Consider the following 22,136-nt stretch of genomic DNA (forward strand, 5'->3'; position numbering starts at 1 on the left):
CCAGTCTTGCAATAATAATTGAAAATCTTCCTTTTATTCTTTTAGTCGCCAAATCAAAGCGCCAACCCGCCGACCCCTGCCCGACTGAGACCTGTGTGTGTGTCCACTGCTTCCCTGAGCTTTCAGCTCCAGCCCATCGACCCAATTTCCATCAGCCAGGGCTGCAGCAGCCAGTCGATCAGCAAGGTCCCCTGTGGACCCAGCAGAGGATGAGAACTGAGTCAGCGCGGGAGGAGCAAGAGGAGGCTGCAGGGGCATGGAAGCAGTAATTTTACCTCATTGTCGGTCACCGGAGAAGATCTTTATTGGGGGGAAATAATGCCAAGACTGACACGAGTCACCTGTTGAATCTTCTTTACTACTTTCAGTATGAAACAAATAACTGTGACGACTTCCTGCAATAAACTGCTTAGATGTGTTTCATTTTGGTGGTTGTTCAAAACGTATAGCTTCAGGATTACAGAGAAGCGAGCGCCATCTCATGAGCAGAGGACACAGGGACACAGTTTCATGAAACTTCCTCTGCCCTTCACTATAGCACATCTGGAAGGAGGCCCTGTAGACGGGACATTTGTGGAATACTAAGAGGATGCAAATCCTGATACAAAGCTGAAGGCCGTGGGTGATTCAACTGCACGGAATGAAGTCAGGATTTCAAACTTTGTATGGCTTATATTTCTTTGCTTGTATTTTAATCTGAACCATCCACCTGATGTACTTGAATTGAAATTAACATTATGTCCATACTGTGCTTAACTGTATTTTTTGCTCACTTGCAACTGTTCAGCAAACCACAATCACATCTCTCCCACGTATTCAAATATTTTTCTAATATTTTTATTTTCAATCCCTCTGCCATCATCGTCACTGATGGGCTGATAAAGCAACATGAAGCAGTGTGTTCATTGCCGGGGCCCACTAGATGGCGCGCTCTACTCTATAAACTACCGTATGAACAACTGATCTCTAGAGAAATCTCGTGGCGCCGCCTGCTGAGCTCCTGAAGGTTAAATGTTGAGGTTAAAAGTTGAATGTTTAACACTTCAATAAGAACGCGTGAGCCAGACTGGTATGAAAAAAGCAAGGATCCACCGTCAAGATACAGATATAAATTTGTCTTTATTTGAGTGTCGTTCCATCTATGTGTCCAGTTCTTGCAGCAGTTATGAGAGTGAGGAATGACTGAATGGGTCGAGACACATACTCTTTCGATTCGACGACCTCGTGGGGTCAGATCCAGCAACAAAAAATAAACAAAATAAAATTGAGGTTGCACCATTTGCTTCTTACATACAAACTGTACATATGTATACACACACACACACACACATTTTCAACATGTGGGAAAAAAATCCTACTTAACTGTGATACCCAGCTCAGACAGCATGCCGAATGCAAGTACTGATTCAGTACACAAACATACGGAACATACGCACGCGCACAACACACGTGCATACAACAGACAATACACACGTACTGAAATACACATTTACAGAAGAGTACTGACGTCATAAAGAAATAAAACAATCAGCTTGGTTTTTCTGAATTCATGAGATAAATTGGCTCAGACTTTATGTTTGGGAAGAAAATGATCCATAAAAAAACAAAACTGGTTTGGTACTGGTACTGGTTTAATCGGGCCAGAAATCTTTAGGGAAAAGTCGTATTTTGTTAAGATAGAGAAATGTTCCAATTTTTCTGCATCAACAAAATTCACTTTTTTTCAGGGGGGAAAAAGGCTCATTCTAAAACACATCCCTTTCATTGAGATAACGTTTTAAGTCAAAACAACCTTTATATAGTCTCAGTTTGTAAAAGCACATGTACATATATATTTTTTCAAAATAACACTTGTTTCATAGGAGGTGGTATTTCAGTTGTATATTTAACCACTGGGTTTTCTTCACAAATGAGGATCAGCACCTCCAACTGTGTCCTGGAAAACTGAGAAAGCCGTTTCTGAAGTGCATTCAGTATCAGGAAGTGACAGAAATGCGGCAGCAGATGTGGATATCGTAACTGGAAAAAAGTGCTGAGCCAGAGGGCAGAGTCAACTGACAACAATCGTAATTGGAGTGAAGGAGTTCACAATAAAAAGTGTGTACTGGGCTTGGACAATGAGAAGATCATCTCCTAAGCAAATCTCATTTATGAAGAAAAATAACCTGATTTTGTTCTCAAGTGAATGCAGTATACAAACACACGTACACCAAACTTCTCTTCTGATCACCACCAACTTGTGCACACACCAAATTCAGAGCGACATGCGGCTAACGCTGCAGGAAGCATCGAAACACGTGCGCGCACTCACACACAAAGTATCATCACGGTTCTATTTTGGCCATTTACCTGAAACAGCATCACAATAACACAGAATATATTTGCCTTCCAATGTTAAATGAGCAGCTGCGATAGCAGCAAAAAATATCAGCACTTTTTTTTTGTCAACAAATAGAAAAGAGGGTGACAGCACAGACGTAAAAACAACGTATAATTACAGTATGTATAAAAATAGATTTGCTGTGTAACATAGTCCCCCCCCCGTCACAGATGGAAGCAGCAGTCGAGGTGGAACCTAACATGCACGACTGAATATTCGATGGCAATCGTGGAAAAATATGTCACTTTTTTTGCATTGTGTGTGTGTGTATTTATGCATAATCACAGAGGTTTGGGGAGATGTGAATCTTTGTGTGTCCAGATACTTGCATGTTGAGGATAAAGTGACGTGACACTTTACTTGTGAAATAAATTAACGGTGATAAGCCACTTTGTCATGTCATCTTTGAAGGAGTGAAAGAGCATGTGTGACCGGGTGAACCCTGTCCCTGGCGCCGTGGCTCCTTTCATCCGAAATTCCACTGGAATTTGTTTCATGTCAGCGACGTCTCCCCTCGCCATCCACATGAGTCTTGCTCCTGCTGCCATGGCGACCAAAGAAACTACTCGTACTCCAGGAACTGTTTGTGATAAAACAAAAGGTACCTGAGGAGACAAAGGATCAGTGCGTGAGCAGCAACGGGGAAAGAGGACGGAGATGATGCAGAAAAAGGCTGACCCTTCGCTGTCCAGCACGTCCTTGATGCTGGCCTTGGTGATGATGGCGTCATCACATTTAAACCACTGGTCCTTGTGCTGCCTGATGAATGTGGTGTAGTGGCCGCTCTCTAGTGTCCCCTGGTGGTTGACCACAGCAAACAGGCTGTACCTGCCAAAGACAGACAACACGTTGGTCACTGCACGTTCAAGGATGCCGGAGCAACAGCCGATCGTTGGCTTACTTGTTGTCGTTGTTGAAGGGATCAACTGTCTGTTGGTATTGCCCGTTCATCCTGCTCTCTTTACTGGGCGCAAAAAGGACAAGCCACCAGTGCGACAATTTGTTGTGTTAATGTGACATGACACCGTTTGTATGCTTCATAACAAACATCTATCATGTGTTTTAACTAGTTTAGTCAGTCATTTTAGTCAGCAATAGCAGAATAATCGTGCAACCAGTGAGAGAAGAGGGGACTGATGTGAGAAAGAGGAAGACAAACAGCTAAAGAAGCAGAGACAAACACAGACTTTAAGGCTGAGGAGCAAAGAGCAAGTGAGACCAACATAGGAGATGTGATATTAGCTGTGAGTGTGCAAAAGAGCTTTGTGTTTCCCTTCCTGTATTTACTTGACTGCGTCTCACCTGGATGCCATGAAGGGGGTCATGTCCAGCTCCAAAGGGAAGGAGACGTATGTCGTGATCTTCCTCCTCAGTTTAGCTGAATGTTCAAACCTCTGATGGAGAAGGAAAGAAAACATTTTCCATGAGGTCCCTGTCTTCATGTGTGGCCAGTCCAGCGCTTACTTTGAGGTGAAAGCAGGCGACTATGGGTAGCTTCTTCATGGTCAGCTGCTTGGTGGACTCCTGGTAACTATGGCAACCACTGCATTTGATTTTTGCACTGCTGCCAAGGTGCTCGGGCCTGGTGAACCTGGACAGAGGGGGATGAGTTGGTGCATTGCTGCTGCTGTTTTTCCCCATTGTCTGTAATGGCTTCATGGGAGAATCGGGACATCCTCCATGCTTTGGGTATCTCTCTTGTTTTGTGACTCAAATTACCTGCGCAGGCAGTCGGTCAGCGTTGTTGCTCCAGTCGTGTGATTTTCTCCATTAAGTGCAGATCCATCTCCTCCAGGACTGAGAGGCCAGAAGGGGGTGGACGAACCCGGAAGGTCCAGACTGATGTCCCAGAATGGGTCTATAGTTGTGGAGACACCACTGGAACAAGATGGAGAGGATGGGACCAGTTTTAGTAGTGCAATGTGAGTGTGTGTGCAAGCTTGTATAGCTATACATGTGGGGACCCATTCTTGAAACGCACCACCTTGTTGGGACCTTTTTCGGTCCCCACGAGGTTAAGTCTCAATTTGAGGACTAAAACTTCTAAATAACTGGGTCATCATAATTGAATTTACGTTTGGTTTAGGTCCTGGTTAAGATTAGCCATTTGTTTTGGACGGAGTGGTTTAGGGGAGAATCAATAATGAAATGACCCCACAAAACAAAAACATGACGTACGTGCATGCTGCTGTGTGTTTGTGTGTGTCTAAAAGTCCAAATATGAAGTTGTTTTGTTTTCACATGGACTGATGGGCCTCAAACAAACTGACGATTTTTCCTCAGTCCATCCATGCAACCAAACATAAAATGCATTACACAAAGAATCTAGGATACTCAACAATGACAGACGTCTGAAGCCAACCAACGCAACGCCAATGATCTTTTAATACCACCTCTGGCCACGAGGTGGTAGTGTAGAGTAAACATGAGCGTGGATGTGTTCCAGTTGCTGCAGTGCTGTGTCTGTGATTAATGGTGCAACAGAGTGATGGATAGCGAAGTAGGAGGGTCACTTCGGGGCACGTGGTGAATGGCAGAAGTGCGGGAAAACACAAGCCCACACCCCCTCATACTTACTGGCAAACTTGACAGGTGACATCAGACTGCAGACCCCCAGTGAAGATTTGGTCTATAATGCAGTTACAATGGTTTGGGTTGTTTGCTTTCTTCCCGTTGTCATCTGCATGAGATTAATATAAAACCACAGTCACTTAAAGGCATTGGGAAATTTTTTTTGCCAATTTCCCAACTCAGTGACAACTGAGCAGCATCTCCTCTTTCACCTCCTTCCTCATCTACACACCTTTGTTTCTCTAACACTTCTGTCTCTTCTTCACCTCTGTTTATTTTTTTTCTCCTGTGTTTGTTTGACCTTTGCAGTGTCTGTGCAGGACATCGAGCGCAGCGATGAGGAACTCGTGAGCGTCCTGCTGCTCATAGCCGGCGAGGTGACGGGCATGCGTCCACACTAAGTGCAGGAGGCGGAACGGGATGTGAGGAGAGCGATGTCCTGAGTAAAACTGCAGTTGTGGGAGGGGAAAAAAGTGTGAGCATGATTTTAAAACCCCCAAACTCCCATGGATTCTAAAGAGGTACCTCTTGGAAGAGCTGCGACATTTCACAAACCAGACAGGAGTTGCTTTGCATCTCACACTTGTGTCGGTCAGACAAGAAGAAGTCCCTCAGCAGCGGCGTGTGAGTCAGGGCCTGCACGATGCAGTTCATGAAGCAGGTGTTACCCAGGTTGATCAGACCTCTCAGGCCTGCAAGCAGAGACAGAACAAAGTAAGATTTTTGAGAAAAAAAGTAATGAGTCACTAAACAAAGATTTTTTTTTAACCTGCCACTGAGTCTGATAAAACCCAACAGTACTGGGATGGTCCTGAGGGAAAACACGATGAAGCTCCAACACATGAGTGTAGTTATATCAAAGTGTAATAAGACGTCCTGGATACAATAAGGTAAGACTAGTACTGCGTAAGATTTTAATTTTTTTAATTTAGATGGGAAAATTTGGCAAGAGTTGATTAAAAAAGCAAAACCAAATACAAAGCTGAGTAATGAGAGGCAGACCTATTGTGCAATTTGAGGTGATTCTTCTTCTCTTGGGGTTGTGACGTAGCAGCTCCAACTCCCTCTTGGTGGGCTCCCACGTTGAGTATTTCTCCCCGATGCCTGCACGGTGAGATTTTGGTCACATGTTCAACAAGACTAAATAATACTAGCGTAACAACATCAGCAACTGAGTGGAGCTGTATCAAAATTATTACTACCTTAAACCTCAAACTTTGCTACTAGCTTTGTTTTTCAGGTTATATGATAATTAATCGCTAGTCGTACTTTAACCTCTTAGGTCCCCCCACTGACATATTGGGTGATTACATTTTTGCCTTTCAGTGCCATGCTACTTTGTTTTTCAACAGGACATTTCAGCAATAATAAAAAATGGACAAAAAAATGGAAGGAACACAAGCACAATAAAATACACAAAACTCCTGAATGAAAACGGAACAGGAGAGAACGTTCTGTTCAAGTTTTGAGACAGAACCTAGTGTACACGCAATATCCACAATAAAGTCTCCATCTTCATATGACACGGAAATCTGACATATATGAGTTATAATACAAATATTACTGATAACAACATTATGAATAATAATAAATATGCGCAAAAAGGTCATTCTTCTTTGCAAAAACAACTTTCTTAGTCATTACTCCTTCCTCCTCCTACTTATTACTAAAGTATTTCCAATCTCAAATTGCAAAAAGCAAAACTCAAGAAAGGCTGGTGTCTTAAGTGGCTGAGCATGGATTGCTTCAATTCTAAGGAGGCAACAAGATGACGAAAAGTCGGTTCATTATTGTTCCTTTCTACCAATTGTCATCTATGATACAAGCAATTAAAGTAAGGTTTTAAAGAAAATATAATACAGCCATGCTGTATGAGAAAGTCTACAGCTATGACAAATGTGAAGTATGCTGGAACTATTCTAAATGACTGACTATAGGTATGTTCAAGTTGATGCAGCCTTCTTCACTCCACTTTAACATCGATATGGAAAACGGTTTTGATTGTCTTTGATTTGATATTAACAACTGTAACTGTTTTAAAAAAAAGGTAGTTTACATATCTGTGAACACTAACATGATGCAAGAGACATACATTATCCTACCTACAGTTGTGCACGTTACACATTTAAGATCCCAGTTTTCTCATAACTATTGAGTATTTGTCATGACTAGGAATTTGCATGAGCTCAGCACTGCAGCAGGGGACAAGGTTACCCAAACAAATGCAGTGAGTACAAGCAAAGTTGATTTCAAGGTCACCGACTGATGCCACACCTTGATACTTCCAGGCTTTCCTCTGCTCCTCTTTGGCAATCTGCTCCATGTCTTTGTCGTAAATGTAGTCTTGGCACATGAAGCAGTATATTCCTCCATACAGCAGGTCGATAGCTGGAAAGTCAGACAAGGAGAAGGTGAGTGAAACACACCTGTCTAAGCGAGCAGTTCTATTCCGATGCTGTCTATCTTATTCATTTGTTAGAGAGTCATAAAAGAATGCAGGGTGAAACAGCATCAGTCCTTTTTCTATTCAAGCCACGTTGCCATGGTGCTGCACTAGCAGGTAGTGCAGCTTATCTGCCGGCATTTCTGTTATCTGTTAACACCAATCATGGATGACGGAGAGAGATCTGAACAGAATAAGAGGGAGGTGTTGAGCTGTCAACGCTGCTCATCGTATATCCACTTAAACCTTCACACTCTCATCAAAAGTGCTTCTTCGATCCCTTCCTCCTTCTTCCATGCCCTGTTCCAGGTGTCTGTTTGTTGTTGCCATGACAACCTGCCTTATGGCTTCTCCTGACTGCTAGTTTCCTCCTTGGGATGGGGAAGACAAGGATGCAAATCTATGTCTAAAAATTGTCAATGAGGTGGTGAACTGAGGCAAGGAATAATCAAACAGAAAACACCTGCACTGGGTTTTTTCAGGTTTCTTCATGTTTTGTGCGCATCAACTTGAATAATTTATACTAAAAATGTAAAAGCATATTTGAAATTACATGACAGAAATTGGTGTGCTGTCCTAATTGTGGCCAATGCAAGCAGTTAATAAACACCTTGTATGTTCGAGGGGAGCAATGTAAAGATGCTTCACTGGAGATCTTCTCAGGGAGCAGTGGACTAGATGGATGGGGGGTGAAAACATGACAGCAGGAAAATTAGGACTAGTGGTTCAATTAGATGGAATTCGAAAGTGATTTGCAAAAGGGTCATCAAGTTACCATGGGAACTAGGGCAGAGATAAAAATGAGTCTGATACAAGGTTGCAAACAGCATTCACACTAGAGTCAAAATACAGAACACCACCATATGAAAGCCATAACAAATGCAAAAAAAGGAGGGAGCCAGTTAAATGGAGGCCATTTCCACTGGGTTTGTTAAAGACGACTTAATTACCTTCTCAGTCGTCTACAGAGAGCAGCCCCTCATCCAGATATGTAATGCACTGCTCCCTCACTCTATTTTTGCAGCATTTAATGCAGCAGCTCACCTAATTTAACTCACGCTTACACAACGAGGGAAGCACGCACACACCAAAAAAGGGGTCTTCCTGAAATTGAGTTTGTGAACTGAGGTAGAGTTTTGAGAAAAGGAACTTCTCAAAAGAATAGAGTTGATTCTGAAACCAGGTGTTGTCTTTTACACCCAGAGTATGGCAACAGCGGCAAAGATGTAATGTAAACACTGTGGTGAAAGGAATTTAAAACTCAACCTGAATGTACTTGATGCTGCTCCAATAAATCGCTTTTGCACTGAGGGAATTATAGAGCCCTTCCAATAGTTCCTATGGAAGCATCCTCACACCTCCCTGAAGTGTGACAGAGTGAACACAGGCAGAGAGGCAGCGTGGAGGGAGGGCTTTGCTCATGATCGTGGTTTAAATATATAACTAATATATGAAACTCTTAACAATTACATTAACAGTGACAATATGCTTGGATCATCATCAGATCCACACATGATTTCAGCATTTCACCTTGATGTAACCAAAACTAAACATCATCATTCGCCAGGGAGTCATTTTAATTCAGAGGATGACAGAGATGTGAGCAAAGGGAGTTTCAGAAAGACAGCACATGTTAGACACCTTCCAATATTTGGTGTTTTGGAATTTTTCAGTTAAGTAACAATTCCATCATTTCAGTAAATATATCTTGTTCTTCTTAACACAATTACTTTAGTAGCTCTCAGGGAAAACCACAGGATTACTCAAAAGTAAATAAACGTCGCTATTTCATGTGTTGGGTCATTTGAATTTGGCAAAAATGTATATATATATTTGGAGCTACTAGGATTTATTCATTAACAAAAGACATTTAATTCATTGTTGGTTGTTATTTGGTACATGAAGTTAAACATACATAGCTTGGTCTTCATGTTTAACTTGAAAAGCCCAAAGAGAGCGTGGCCCCCCACGAGCCCACTCGCATGGTTTTCCTCATCAGTCTCATTGTCCTACACAAATTTTACCAACATATTTCATGCTAAATATTCTAAGTGCAATGAGCTCAAACAGACAGCAGATGACTGTTGTGCTATGGAGTATGACAAATATGACCCCTTGTTTCCACCAAAGGCACAGGCAAAGCACAAAGGTGCATCAGAGAAGTCTTTTTGTCTTCAAAGCAATGGGGGAATCTCTACAATGTTTGCCGCTTAACACATAAGTCATGAGATCAACACATGATATAAAATAAGCACTTCAGAAAAGTGTCAATATTTTCAAGTCAATGACAAAACACTACATACATTATGGCCTAACTGTGGGAGAAACATATCTCAAATAAACAATAATAATAACTTTCCTATATAACCACAGACAGAATGGACCATCACTGCAGTCGAACAAGTTAGCCATTCGGCAGAAGCATTACCTGCTTTAGCAGAGGGTGACAATGGCCACGTGTGTAAGAGGCCGCTCATGCGATGTTTGAGTCATTAGGTGTATCATTAAAGCTGAAGAAGCAAATTTCAGGGTTGAGTTCTCAAAAAAAAAAACTGTTTCTCATACCCAGGTTATGCCTTTTGCTCTTGGCATGTTCATGGATGTGTTTTTTGGCAAAGCAGGCGAAGAAGACACAGTAGAGGCAAGAGTGGAGTCGGCTGAGGTGGGCCCCGCACATGTGGCAGATACATGACTTGGCCTGCAGGACAGGAGTGACATTTGGGAGCAGGAAGGAGGAAGCAGAGGAAATCATAATTACAATTGTTGAATCAGCATATGACAATAAATATGGTCTCTCTTCAGGTCAACCAAACAGCATATATGCAATTTTAAAGATCATAGTAACAATACATGAACAATTTGCCGACAGGCATTGTCATATACAAAAAAAAAAAAAAAAAAATTAAAAACACTCATAACGTAACAATATCAACTCAGCACACGGACATCAAGTCGGAACTTCGGCCATGTGTCGGAAACTAGCTTGGTGGCATATGCTAACAACAGACTGTGAGAAAGGTTACAGATTAGTTGAATTAAACTCAGCAAACTCCTCCAACAAGAGACAGGCATGTCTTTGCCATTACCAGTCAGCTTCAGAACCTCCGGTGGTTCGAAGAGGAGCGGTGTAGTCAAGTAGCTGGCAAGTCTGTGTGTAATTGAGAAAGAAGGTAACGGCAGATAATGGAGTTCATCCATGAATTTTCCATGATTATTAATTGATAAACTAATTGCCCAGGCCTAGAGGAGAGTAAAAGATGACAGGCTGAGAGACTCTGGGAAAGTGAAGACAAGATCACCACATGACCAGGTGTGAAAACAGGAAGGCAGAAAACAAAGGTGTTACATTGATAAGAACAAACCAAACAATCATCTTGACTTCAACACTTTAATGGAGTGTTGTTTTGCTGTGTCAAAACTTTCAAGCAGGAACTGTGATATTAATTTATTTCCAAGTAGTTTCTTAGCAGAAACCAAGGCATGGTGGGTAATATAGGCTGTGTTTACACAACAGTACGCTGAATATGACAGAATGTGAGAAAATTCACACCTCATGAAACTAGTTTTGCACAGCAGCGCCACTCATCAACCCCGAGGCACAAGTTGGAGACGCGCTAATTTCACACTTGAACCAATTCCTTCATCTTCCACGTGCTGCTTAACAGGAGAGCACCCGTGTTATTTTATCCACAATACTTTTGCACTCTTCTCCAGACATTTCTGAGGTTTAGAGAAGCGTTATAGTTAATAAACAGGGACAAGCAAGTTTTCTCTCCTTTTTTCGTCAAGCAGTGTGTCAACTTTTTATATCTGACTTTACACGTGAAGCTTTTGCATGGTGGTGGCATCAAATCTGGATTGTTAAAAACTTGTTGGACAATATCACTGCTGTGTAAATGGAGAGCACATCCGATCAGATATCCGAAAATAGGGCCATAACCATCAAGGGCTGACATGTGACCTGACTGCAGATAAGTTGTGGAAAACGGGTGGATGCAAGCAGCTAAATGCACAGAAGATAATTTGAAGTGAGATTCCCTGGTTTGTACGAAATGATACTTGCAACCAAGATGTTATTGGATGAACATTTTTTGTACTTGGACTCTTGTATGGTTTGTATAAAGTAATGTCTTGATATAACATAGCAGCATGCATATCTAAAGCATCATTTGCGGATGTTAATGAGAATGAATGGAAAAGCAGCAAAGCACTGTCAATAAAAGTACACATGCTAACCAATATGATGGCTCTTGATGATTTATTTACAATTTCCCAGTGTGTTGATTCAGCTGATGAAAAAGCCAGGCCCACTGCTTTGATTCGTTTTTTTATGTTGTTCTAAAAAAAATAAGGGCAGTTAGAAATTTCAGTACTGATGTTTAGAAAGAAACAGTACTTGAAAATGGGGGGACTGTAGATTGACACTGGATCGTGCCTAAAAAAACCCAGAGAGGCAAATTCAAATCAGGTAATAAATAGTACACCAAAGGGCGACGGGAAATGACTGAATAATGTTATACAGGAGCTTGATTTTTTTCATAGAAATCTGCAGTGTAAACAAGTCATGTCATCGTAAAATATACCAGAGTGGAAGAACAACGAGAAACAACAACAAGAAAGCTCACTGACGTTGTGCGCAATGGATCATGGGATTCAACGACATACTGCAATGGATAGGTAACAGCACTGACGGACTTCATGGAGCCACTTCCTTCTTTTTGTGGTGAACTGTTGAAAGATGCTGAAGAGTGTTTTTGACTGTGTATTTGCCTGCAGACCTTGTTTCAGGCTCAGTGGATTGAACGTGTTTTTTAGGAAGGCAGTAGTTGACGGAGTAACCCTCATGTGGCGAATATTTCATTGTAGCCAGCTTCACAGACTTGACCAAGAGTGCAGGTTTTGCAGAAAAAACACTCCTGCTCCATCAAGATGCTGCTTTTTCAAAGACCGATCATGGATCAGAGCTGCTAAGTCCCAGTCTGTGAATTGCACTTAGACAAAAAGAATATACAGAACATACAGACAAACACAGGGAGGGAGAAAATATCTTTGCACATCAATGGTGACATGGCTCCTCAAATTATAGCCTCGGTGGAGAGTGTGATGTCACTTGGTTTTGACATTACACTAATTTGCATGTTGAAATGCAGCAACAAATATCTTACCAGGACATGTGAGTCAGTTATGTTTCTATTAACAAACAAAATTTCAGTGTAAATAGGAACGTTTCGAGCGAGGCATTTTATTAGAAGCAAAGTTACCATAGTAATATCGGAGATGGATTACTGAAGAAAAAAGGGCAACTGAACCCTCTTAAATGTTGACTCTGTGCCATCTTTTCGTGTTCTAATTATTGACTCAAGAATTTTAGGCGACTTTTATAATATTGTAGCACTGTATTTTTTTATTGAAAAAATAAATATATAGTGATTTTCAATTATGCAACTGCTGTAGTGTCACGGAGCAGTGTGCATGTATCCTCTTTAGGTCACATTGAGGTTAACAAAGTTAAAAGAAGTAAAAAAAGTACCAAAGTACAATAAAAATCCAATCCGTCTTATCATCATTTGTGTGAGGTACGCAGAGCTGGAAAGTCTGGAGATCACCACAACACCATCAACCCTGGAGACAAAGCAAGCATGGTCCTACGAACACCGAATGAAAGGTTTCCTATCAGAAATTTAATTTTGTTTTTTTTTTCTGTGTACATCATGAAGCCTTGAGGATGACATTCGATTCAGCAGTCTGAGAGACATTTGACAGACATTTATGGAATATTGCATGTATTTTTTCAAGAAAATATACATGTGATACAGATCTCCAGCTTGTAGAAATAAGTCCTCCCAAAAAAGATAGCACAAATATCCCTGAGCTTCTACTTACAATTCATGAAAACATCCAAGATTGTAAAGATTACAGTGTCACAGACAAGCACCAGGGATGCAAGACCCCCTGCCAGTCTCCTCTGTTCCAGGGGTGGGGAATGTTAACGGAGTAACAAGCAGTTTAAGAGGGAGGCATCGCCTGCATTGACTTACAAATACAGTTTCTCTGTCTCATCTCGTACAGATCCACACACAGAGGACTATGCTGATATAGGGTGCAGGGAAGCAAAGCACACTGCAGATGCGAGCATGCTGATGTGCCCATCATCAAAACAGCATTAGTATCTCGACAGAGTCACGTGCAGGTGACTCAAACAACAATTGCTTTATCAATTTGATGTGCGCAAATGGCAGTTAACGGTCATCTTTTTTTGACACAACGGTGATAATACAGTGTAATGCTGGTCTGCAGTAGCGCGATAAAGGCGCAACCAATGTATACAGATGATGCATTGCAATGAAGTGCGCGGCTGTAGATGTGTGTTTGATGACTTGCCTTGCTGAGACATCACGCCTGCACATGGTATGATGGGAACAGTGTTTACCTGTGGCCGAATAGTAGTAGTGTCATTCAATGCCAATGGGTGTCGTGTTGTTTTGGAGGGAGGGGAAGTGTCCACACACAAACACGTCATCTTTTCACATACACAGACACTCGGTAGTTCCTCAGTCGCTGGTTACCTTGCGTTTTCTGGTCTCTGCCGAACCGGTCCAAACGAAACACTGATATATCACCCTCAGGTTCTGCTTCCAGTTGTCCACTTTGAAGCTGTTGACATGGGGGCAGCCTGCGGGACTCATGGTAGTCACAGCATCCGGATTTGCTGTCCTTTACGGGGAGGGGGGGGGCGGTTAAACCTGTCCAAATCCCTCAACGCAGACCCGGTACCAACGGGCTGGCTAGCTCGCCAGGTTCGTTATCCACCAATTGCTGCGTTCAAGCTAACTGAACATGTCCTGGTTGTAGTTGCGAAGATCCGCGGAGACGCAAACATCAACACAAAAATGGCGTTGCGAGTCAAAAATAAAACATAACTTCTTCATTGAGACTGGGTTCGATCCAGTTGGAAGCCCAGCTGCGGAATTACATGTTAGCATGGGTGCTAAAGTTGGTTAGCGTAGGAATTTCAACAGTAGCTAACACGGTAAGTGTGGATAAGGCCCACCTCATTCAAAACGCTCAACCAATCAGGGTTAAGCATCGCGAGAGATTGACACGCATCATGCCGCCCCCGTGGAGAAGTAGACGCGACGGGATTGGTGCAATTTTGCAGACAGTACCGCGCCGCCGATTGGCTCAGGCCAAAATGAGCTGCATCACATCAATCAGAATGCGATGCATCAACAATAAAACACAACTAAGAACACAATGGTACAGACTACTTAAAAAAAACCTTCAGCATTACGTAGCACTTTATTACAATAAACACATGATCGCAAAGCTTCCAAAAGACATGGCAGTTTGCTTTTAGCTGTGCGCTTTACAGACTGTACAGTGCTCCAGCGACCTCTAGTGGAAGAAATCGGACTATTTGCTCAACACGGTGAAGTCAACCTCGTGTGGAAAACTTGTCACAGCTCAGAAAAAGTGAGGGACAATGACTCACAGCAGTCTGAATTCCGTCAACACAATCGTCATGCAGGAACACTGGAACACAGATAAAGTCACACATTTTGGAACAAATAAATCCAGTTTTTATTATTGTGTTTTCTGTTAATGAGTCTGAACATTGATAAATAAAACACTGACAAAAAGTTGAATTATTTAATTATGTCTAAGGATTGTTTGACATCCTTAGGACAGTGACTAAAGAATCACCAAATTTAATATAATTCTGCACGCTTGGATTTTCATGACCACTGGATGTCCTTATGCAATTGTTTTCCTCTTTAAAAAGAAAAAAAAAGAAAAAAAAAACAAAAACAAAAAAATCCAACTCAGCCCAGGGAGAATTCGTCAGAGAGGCTGCAGCATTTGCTTCAGGTCCAAGGCCCCTCAGGAGTAACTTGATGTTTTGCTACCAACATCATCCTCCTGCGATCCCATACTCTAAAAGACAGGTTTAAGAAAATGATTAAAAAAACACGGTCAGCTTTACATTCTGTAGTAATGTTATTTTTTGCCATGGAAAGGAGTTTAATGCCTCAAATGAAATGGCAAATGAACCTTAATTCCCGGACAATACGTCGCTACTATTTCCTCGCTGTCTGATCCCTGTCACTTATACAACGCGGCTAATGTATGAATTTTGTTTGCTCAATATTGAGCGTTAATACTGAGTCTTGTCACATCAAACCGATGAAGTCACAGGCATTTTATCGACCTTAAAGCGCTCAAAATATGCTGGAGAGCCAATCTCCTGGAGGACCAGCAATGAAAAGCAACAGCTGAGACCAACGGAAGTGTCGGAACTTGGGACACGCGGGTGAAAACAGCGCATTTTGAACGCTTTAATGTAAATCAAAGATGTGAGGAGTTCATGATTCTAGTTGAGAACATTGCTGTGTTCGTTTCATGAGTCAATCTCAATGCTGGACCCCGTACTCAAAACTAGTTTAGAAGTGATCCTCATGCATTTTTAAGCTGGGTGCACCACTGCTGTTTTTATGGTGCAGACAGCACCACTGCACCCAGGGCTTATAGACCCATCTTCCTTCTTAAATTTAGTGGGTGCAGCTGATGTTCCGGGGCACTTTGTAGTCCAGAAATTGCAATAATCAACTGACAAGTGTATGAAAACAAGTTATATATATTCTTCTTTTACCAAAAAAATGACAGTTACTCAGGGTGCATGATTCATTAACAAAACGTCTGACCAGCATGAATAGCACAATCTTTTCATTGACCAGTTTGAAACTACAGTACAGGCCTGTTTCTTAATTTTCACTACTTTCTGCTTTGTAGAAACATTCTGAAGACATCAGAAATATGAAGCAGGCTATATGGAATAATGCACCAAAGACATACAATGTTGAATAACTCAAAATGTTTCATATTTTAGATCGCTCAAGGTGTTGGCAGCGCTGCAAAACCGTGGCCTTTTTAATGACCTTCATGATGTAGTCACCTGTTGTAAAACCTTATCAGGTGACTCCATCATGAAGCAGATGAGAATGACTAGAGTGAGCAAAGCAAAGGGGGCTGTTTTGAACAATATAAAATATAAAACATGTTTTGAGTAATTCCACACTTCGTTGTTTACAACATGAATCTCTATGTCTTCATACACAGGTTTGATGCCTTCAGTTAGAATCTACAATGCAAATAGTAGTGGAAATTAAGAAAACACATTGATGAGGGCTGTGTCCAAACTGTTGCCCTGTCCTGCATATCATATTTAGAAAGTTATATACTACAACCTAAGCTATGTTAATAAACATGGTTTTAGTTTGTCAATAAGTTTCAATTATAAACTGAAGTTGCAAGAGTGAGCATACTGGCAAATGTATATGATATTATCATACCTTCTGCACAAATTGTGGGTTTACTGTGATTTCTTGATCCATAGACTTTAGTTTCTCATCCAGCTCTATACATTTCAACATCTGAAATGGCAGAAAAAGATAGTTAGTAGAGGCTCAAAACAGAAGAAAATGTTATTTAAAACCTGCTCACCTCTTGGTCGATTTTGTGGAGCATTGCAGGGTTGTTGTACTTTTCAGGGTTGTCGTGAAAACAGACCATGCCGTCTTTTTGGTTAATGCTGGCGTAGATCTCGCCATCCTCAATCTGCACAGAATGACAGAGAACTCATTGGGTGAAATGTCAACATCAAGAGCAAGGAATTTGCCTGTAATGCAAACTCACCATGTGTAAGACATATTTCTCTGCCTCCTGTGGGCCAGACAGTTGCACTCTACTCGCCATGTCTTGCAAAGAGAGTGTTAGGAAGGTCTGAAACGCACAAAAAAATAAAGATATGACACATTTTTCTATTTAGTCAAGCAAATAAACTATTTATTCGGAAAAAAAGCATAATCTCTTGAAATAAAACCCACCTTTGTTAGCCTCTGAATGTTTTTCTTGTAGAGCGAGGACAGGCACTGTTTGACCAGGCCTGTGTTGTTGTCCCGCGTGAAGGTTTCGGCATGTTTGTTGACAACGTTGCGCAGCTCCGCTGGATTGTTGGTGGTGTAAACCTGAGCTAACTCGTGGTACGCGTTGCTCAAGGGCTATGGAAGAAGCAAAGACATAGATAGCAAAACAAAACAAAATGTTGCTCTGGTTTTGTTATCGTGAAAAACATTCAATTGGCATAATAACAGATACAAAACGAAATCAGTCCATGCAAAGTATAAGTGGAACTTAATAGGGATTATGGTGAGAGCGTAAGGAGTCACCTACCTTGATGAACCGACCAACTATTTGTGAGGTGTACTTGGGAAGCGGCTGTACTTTGCCGTGAAGAATAAGTGAGACCAGGATGTACTTCTTGTAAGATTCCAACATGATGTGACTCACTGCCATGGCTGGAGTGGTTATTGCCTAAACATTTTCAAATAGAAATCATTAGTAACGAACATTCATTTGTGACAAAGAAATCACTCAAGGAGTTTAGGTGACCTGTTCGTAAAAATACAGTGCTCTTTCGAAGTTTTTGAGGCCGGTGTAGATCATTCCGCCATAGTAGTAGAAACATAAAAAGTGCTTTGCGTCATAGGCTCCGTTCTCCTTGCAGATGTCCATCATGTCCAGCTCCAAGAAGGGCAAGGCGGGCTTGAAGCACTTTGCTAACAAGCACAACTGTTTCAGGGAAAAGGTAGTCAGTGTCTGGTACACAGGGAATCGTGCATACATTATTCAAGAGGGAGGAACTGAGCATGATGGGAACCTAGTGATTTAGAATATTTGGAATATTATAACTATGGCTTCACCATTAAATGCATGGAAGTAACAGTGTAACATACTACACTGATTTAACCTCACATTTATTGCTGGGCATTTAACCACATTTTAATCCCAAATTAAAACGAACAGAACACTGTGACATTTTGAACCCAGACAAAGTGTCTGTTGGTCCATTAGAGATGGTAAGACTTTTGGACAATGAGCGACAAATATTTGCAAAACAAAACCTTTAGTTGCGGTCAGTTGAGGCCACGCATGCATTTCCATCAAGAGCAAGGTAGCTGTCAAAAGACTCACCTGACACAGGTCTGCATGAACTGAGGTAAGTTGGTTTGTGTTCATCTGCATTTTGTCTATTGCCTGCTTTAGGACGACGACACCTCTCAGCGGCTGTTAAAAGAAAAGGTACACGTTTTGTGATGCAAGTATAGCTTGCCGCTTCCCAGAAACGAGAGACACTTGCCAAAAATGCTCTGACTTAAAAGGCTCTGAATTATTTAGAAATAGCGACACAGAAGGAATACACTTGGCATGTGTGCTTGAAAGACGTTATGCAACTTCATGGTTTGAAGTAACAGTACAAAAATTAATCAATGACTGCGGGGTCATGTGCCAAGTCAATACAATGTGACAGTGCAAATGCTGCTGAACATTAGTAAGTAGTGTGTCATTAGAGGCAAATGCATTCACTTTTAAACAGCATCCGCAGGGTGAAAATCTTACAAAAGGATTTACCTGTTTCCGTTCTACAAGGGCATTTGTCAATTGATGGCAGAGACCAGCAACTGAGGAAAGAGATAATATGCAATAAGCAAAATTTATTAAGTGTCAAATGGCACAATTTTAAATGCGATTTGATGTATGTGACAGAACACAAAGGCCCAACCCAGACATGAACAAAAGTTAGTGTTTGCTTAAAATTACAGCCTTGACTAAAAGTCACATGTGGAAATATTTTTGCAAAAAACAAAAAAAAAAAGTCATCTTTCAAGAGTATCTCACAACTTTGTTGACAAAGAATAGTTGTTCGAAAGATGAAAACAACAGATAACCAACAGATAAAATTACACTTGTATGAATCATGAACTAAAAAAAAAGTATAACCATTGGCAGGACAAAGAATACAACACCTCAAGTATTGTGTCTGCGTCCACTATTTCACCAAGGTCATTGTCATTCAAATCATATAAGCACAAGTTCTACATTTAAAACGACATTTTTTTTTAACAGGCACAGAGACCACTAAGTGGTAGATGATAATCAACTCCCAGCTAGGACATTTTGATCCTTTTATGGAGTGATAACAAATACCAGGAAATGTAATTAAAAAAATATGTTAAGTTAGCAAATATTTTTTAAAAAGTGTACACTAAAGCCTCCTGATATCTGTTTGCAAACAAGAACACAACATTCCGCCTTTTGCCATGATATTATGATATATTATCATGATTATACCTTTGGCAACTCTTTAGTAAGCTGACACAAAGCTGCAAAGATCTCAGAGCACTGAAGCATGTGCCCTCTCTTTCACCATCTCACAGCAGTTAAATCCCCCCAAAACTGAAATGAAAACTGCCTGTGACTACATGAACCCAGACAAAAACTTTGAACTTACAAGTGTCTGTTGCATATCTAATATGTTCACCGTTGCAGGTACTGATGAAGAGCTGGACTTGGGAAAATAGCGTTTCGAAGTCAGGGATGTTTGGCATGGAAAACTTAACAAATCTGAAACAGAAGAGGTTGTTCTGTAAACGTCAAGAACAAGCTATAATGACAAAATATGGCAACTTAAAAAAGACAATTGTGATTGTTTAGTGTATATAATGCACAGAGGGTTATTATTTCTGAACTTATACAGAGTTCTGGTTCCATTCATCTGATACACTGCATAAATTAATAAAATGTATTATTTAGTGGTCTTGTTCTTGATATGTGTAGTGCTCAACATAAAAATATTATAAAACAATTACTTACAACACAGCTAGGACACCTAGAGAGTGCTCCTGAATGTCCAAGGCTCCCAGAACTGTGTCCAGGTGGGACAGGTTTTTGGCCAACAGCTCCCCGCTCTTGTTGATCAAATCACAAAGCTGAGTCATTTGGCCTGAAGAGGGAAAGAGTGGGAAAACAGAGAAAATGTCTGTAACCATCCTTGAACTACATTGGGATCATAGGAGGAAAACAATGTGGATGGCCCCATAAATAATCACACCATTAAAAAATTATCACTGCAGAAGAAAATCTTAGATGCTACAATACTTAATTAACGTTTTACTCGTTTGTTTGGGGACCATGTTGCGTATACATAACGCATGCTATAGAACGGTTATTCAAAAAAAATGGGAAAAAAAATGTTTTCTTTACAACATGGAAACCGTATAAATCTTTAGTTCGGCATTTTGGGGAGAAGTGTAAGAAGCAGAATATCGAAACTGAAGAATTGCCGGCCACTATTCCTGTCAAGGCCCTGTATCGGTGGAAGCGCAAGTTTGGGTGACAGTTGATTTTGAACCAATCATTTCCCTCAAAACGCTCCGTCGTCCAATAAACGAAGGGTAGGGCGGGACTACCGGTAGACCGTACACATAATTTCTTGACACAAGATCAATTACAAAAAGTATGATTTTTACTTGTGGTTTCATAAATCGATTCATCGGCGCGTGACAATAACGGCAATGGTGACTGAAGCATCTTTTGATGATACTTTGACGAAATCAGAGTGACCAAAAAAAGATTTCAGCGGTGTGTTTACATGATAAGGCAAAAGAGGGCTGTGAGAGCATCGGGTAGCATATGCTAACAAGCTAATACTTCCCATTCGAATTATTAGTTTCGCCGGCCTACCTTGAGCGGAGAGCTGCCGCACATTATTCACAAACTGCTCCAAGGCTGAAGCCATTATTTCCAGGGCCCAAAGTGGAGGTAATTTGCACTGTATTTCATTCAAACGTTCGAAACTACTCCGACCGGGCTGAGACAGGGGGCCACACAGCCGCCACTGGGGTTGTTAAAGTATCGCGAGAACTTGACCTGTCTTCAACGAGAATTTGTGACCCCCGTGTTTTAAAGGCGCAGATAACTTTTAACGCCATTATATATTTTTTCGGTTTTAAAAAATGCGATTTATTTTCTGTCTAATTTACAATTATTACATGTGAAGTGTTTTGGGTTACCGTTTCGCTAACGTAATTTAAAACGTTATTTCCTTCCGTGTAGAATTGAGACTTGAATTATTAAACCCCGATGTTGTGGTGTCGTAATGTGATTCAATATATCTAGAGTTATATTGTCTAGCTATATCCTGTCATCCCAGTTTGCTGCAGTAATGATTGAAAGTCTCCCCTTTGGAACTTGAAAGAGAATACCATGCTTATTATTATTATTATTATTATTATTATTATTATTATTATTATTATTATTATTATTGCTGTTGTTGTTGTTAACAACTGCGCTTAAAATAACTGATCTTAAAATTCACATCGTATAAGAAGTTTGTCACTGTTTACAAAACATAATCAAGGCTTTGAAAATTGTATTACACTCGATTGCTCTCTTGATTAGATTTGAATGTCATTTGTCTTTTTCCACCCGCTCCATACTTCATCAATAAATTCTGCATTAAGTATGACAATCTATTATTAGTTGATATGAGCCTTTCTATAGAGCTCCTATGTTTTACTATTCAAGCCCCAACTGAATTTTATATTCCAACGCTGTTAAGTATAATTCACATTAAAAAAAGAAAAAAAATACAGGCCATAATTTCAAACATCTGCTTTGATTCATTGATGGATCGAAAATGACGTATTCATGTTCCACCTTTTAATAAACCTACTGTCCAAGACGCACCGACGATTAGTGTTTTTAACCCACTTCATTTCACAAAACTAAAGACACTGTGAAATGAAATGTGTATTCCATTAATTACGGTGAAATAAAATTTAAACTAATTTGATAATAAATAATTAAATACATTTGAAAAAAATATTATTAATAAAATAAAAT

The 22,136-nt window shown here is 40.7% G+C and overlaps 2 protein-coding genes across 2 annotated transcripts; both read right to left on the reverse strand.

Annotated features, from left to right (window-relative positions):
• Nucleotides 1-1,106: 1,106 nt before the first annotated feature.
• Nucleotides 1,107-14,435, reverse strand: usp22 (ubiquitin specific peptidase 22). Its single transcript, XM_053854046.1, has 13 exons — nucleotides 13,961-14,435; nucleotides 9,960-10,092; nucleotides 7,226-7,339; nucleotides 5,954-6,055; nucleotides 5,477-5,643; nucleotides 5,253-5,400; nucleotides 4,958-5,060; nucleotides 4,100-4,258; nucleotides 3,845-3,971; nucleotides 3,683-3,774; nucleotides 3,282-3,344; nucleotides 3,059-3,208; nucleotides 1,107-2,985 (listed from the first exon to the last, which is right to left on the reverse strand). The coding sequence occupies exons 1-13, from the start codon at nucleotides 14,078-14,080 to the stop codon at nucleotides 2,943-2,945; spliced, it is 1,521 nt and encodes a 506-aa protein (XP_053710021.1). The 5' UTR covers nucleotides 14,081-14,435; the 3' UTR covers nucleotides 1,107-2,942.
• A 244-nt stretch (nucleotides 14,436-14,679) lies between these two features.
• Nucleotides 14,680-21,138, reverse strand: cops3 (COP9 signalosome subunit 3). The gene is made up of 12 exons (XM_053877634.1): nucleotides 20,976-21,138; nucleotides 20,106-20,235; nucleotides 19,744-19,856; nucleotides 18,864-18,913; nucleotides 18,426-18,518; nucleotides 17,844-18,023; nucleotides 17,625-17,765; nucleotides 17,279-17,452; nucleotides 17,088-17,174; nucleotides 16,896-17,009; nucleotides 16,745-16,825; nucleotides 14,680-15,329 (listed from the first exon to the last, which is right to left on the reverse strand). The coding sequence occupies exons 1-12, from the start codon at nucleotides 21,028-21,030 to the stop codon at nucleotides 15,276-15,278; spliced, it is 1,272 nt and encodes a 423-aa protein (XP_053733609.1). The 5' UTR covers nucleotides 21,031-21,138; the 3' UTR covers nucleotides 14,680-15,275.
• Between the last annotated feature and the right edge of the window lie 998 nt (nucleotides 21,139-22,136).

The sequence above is a fragment of the Synchiropus splendidus genome, chromosome 1 (assembly GCF_027744825.2).
Source record: "Synchiropus splendidus isolate RoL2022-P1 chromosome 1, RoL_Sspl_1.0, whole genome shotgun sequence".
NCBI classification, from domain to species: Eukaryota; Metazoa; Chordata; class Actinopteri; order Syngnathiformes; family Callionymidae; genus Synchiropus; species Synchiropus splendidus.

Excerpts from the sequence above, each read along its gene's own strand:
- usp22 (XM_053854046.1), bottom strand. The coding sequence starts at position 14,080 with ATGAGTCCCGCAGGCTGCCCCCATGTCAACAGCTTCAAAGTGGACAAC. Across the intron at positions 3,209-3,281 it reads CCCTTCAACAACGACAACAA|GTACAGCCTGTTTGCTGTGG; the intron begins GTAAGCCAACGA and ends TGTCTTTGGCAG. Across the intron at positions 2,986-3,058 it reads GACGTGCTGGACAGCGAAGG|GTACCTTTTGTTTTATCACA; the intron begins GTCAGCCTTTTT and ends TTGTCTCCTCAG.
- cops3 (XM_053877634.1), bottom strand. The coding sequence starts at position 21,030 with ATGGCTTCAGCCTTGGAGCAGTTTGTGAATAATGTGCGGCAGCTCTCC. Across the intron at positions 17,766-17,843 it reads CACTGTATTTTTACGAACAG|GCAATAACCACTCCAGCCAT; the intron begins GTCACCTAAACT and ends GAAAATGTTTAG. Across the intron at positions 17,175-17,278 it reads ACATTCAGAGGCTAACAAAG|ACCTTCCTAACACTCTCTTT; the intron begins GTGGGTTTTATT and ends TGTGCGTTTCAG.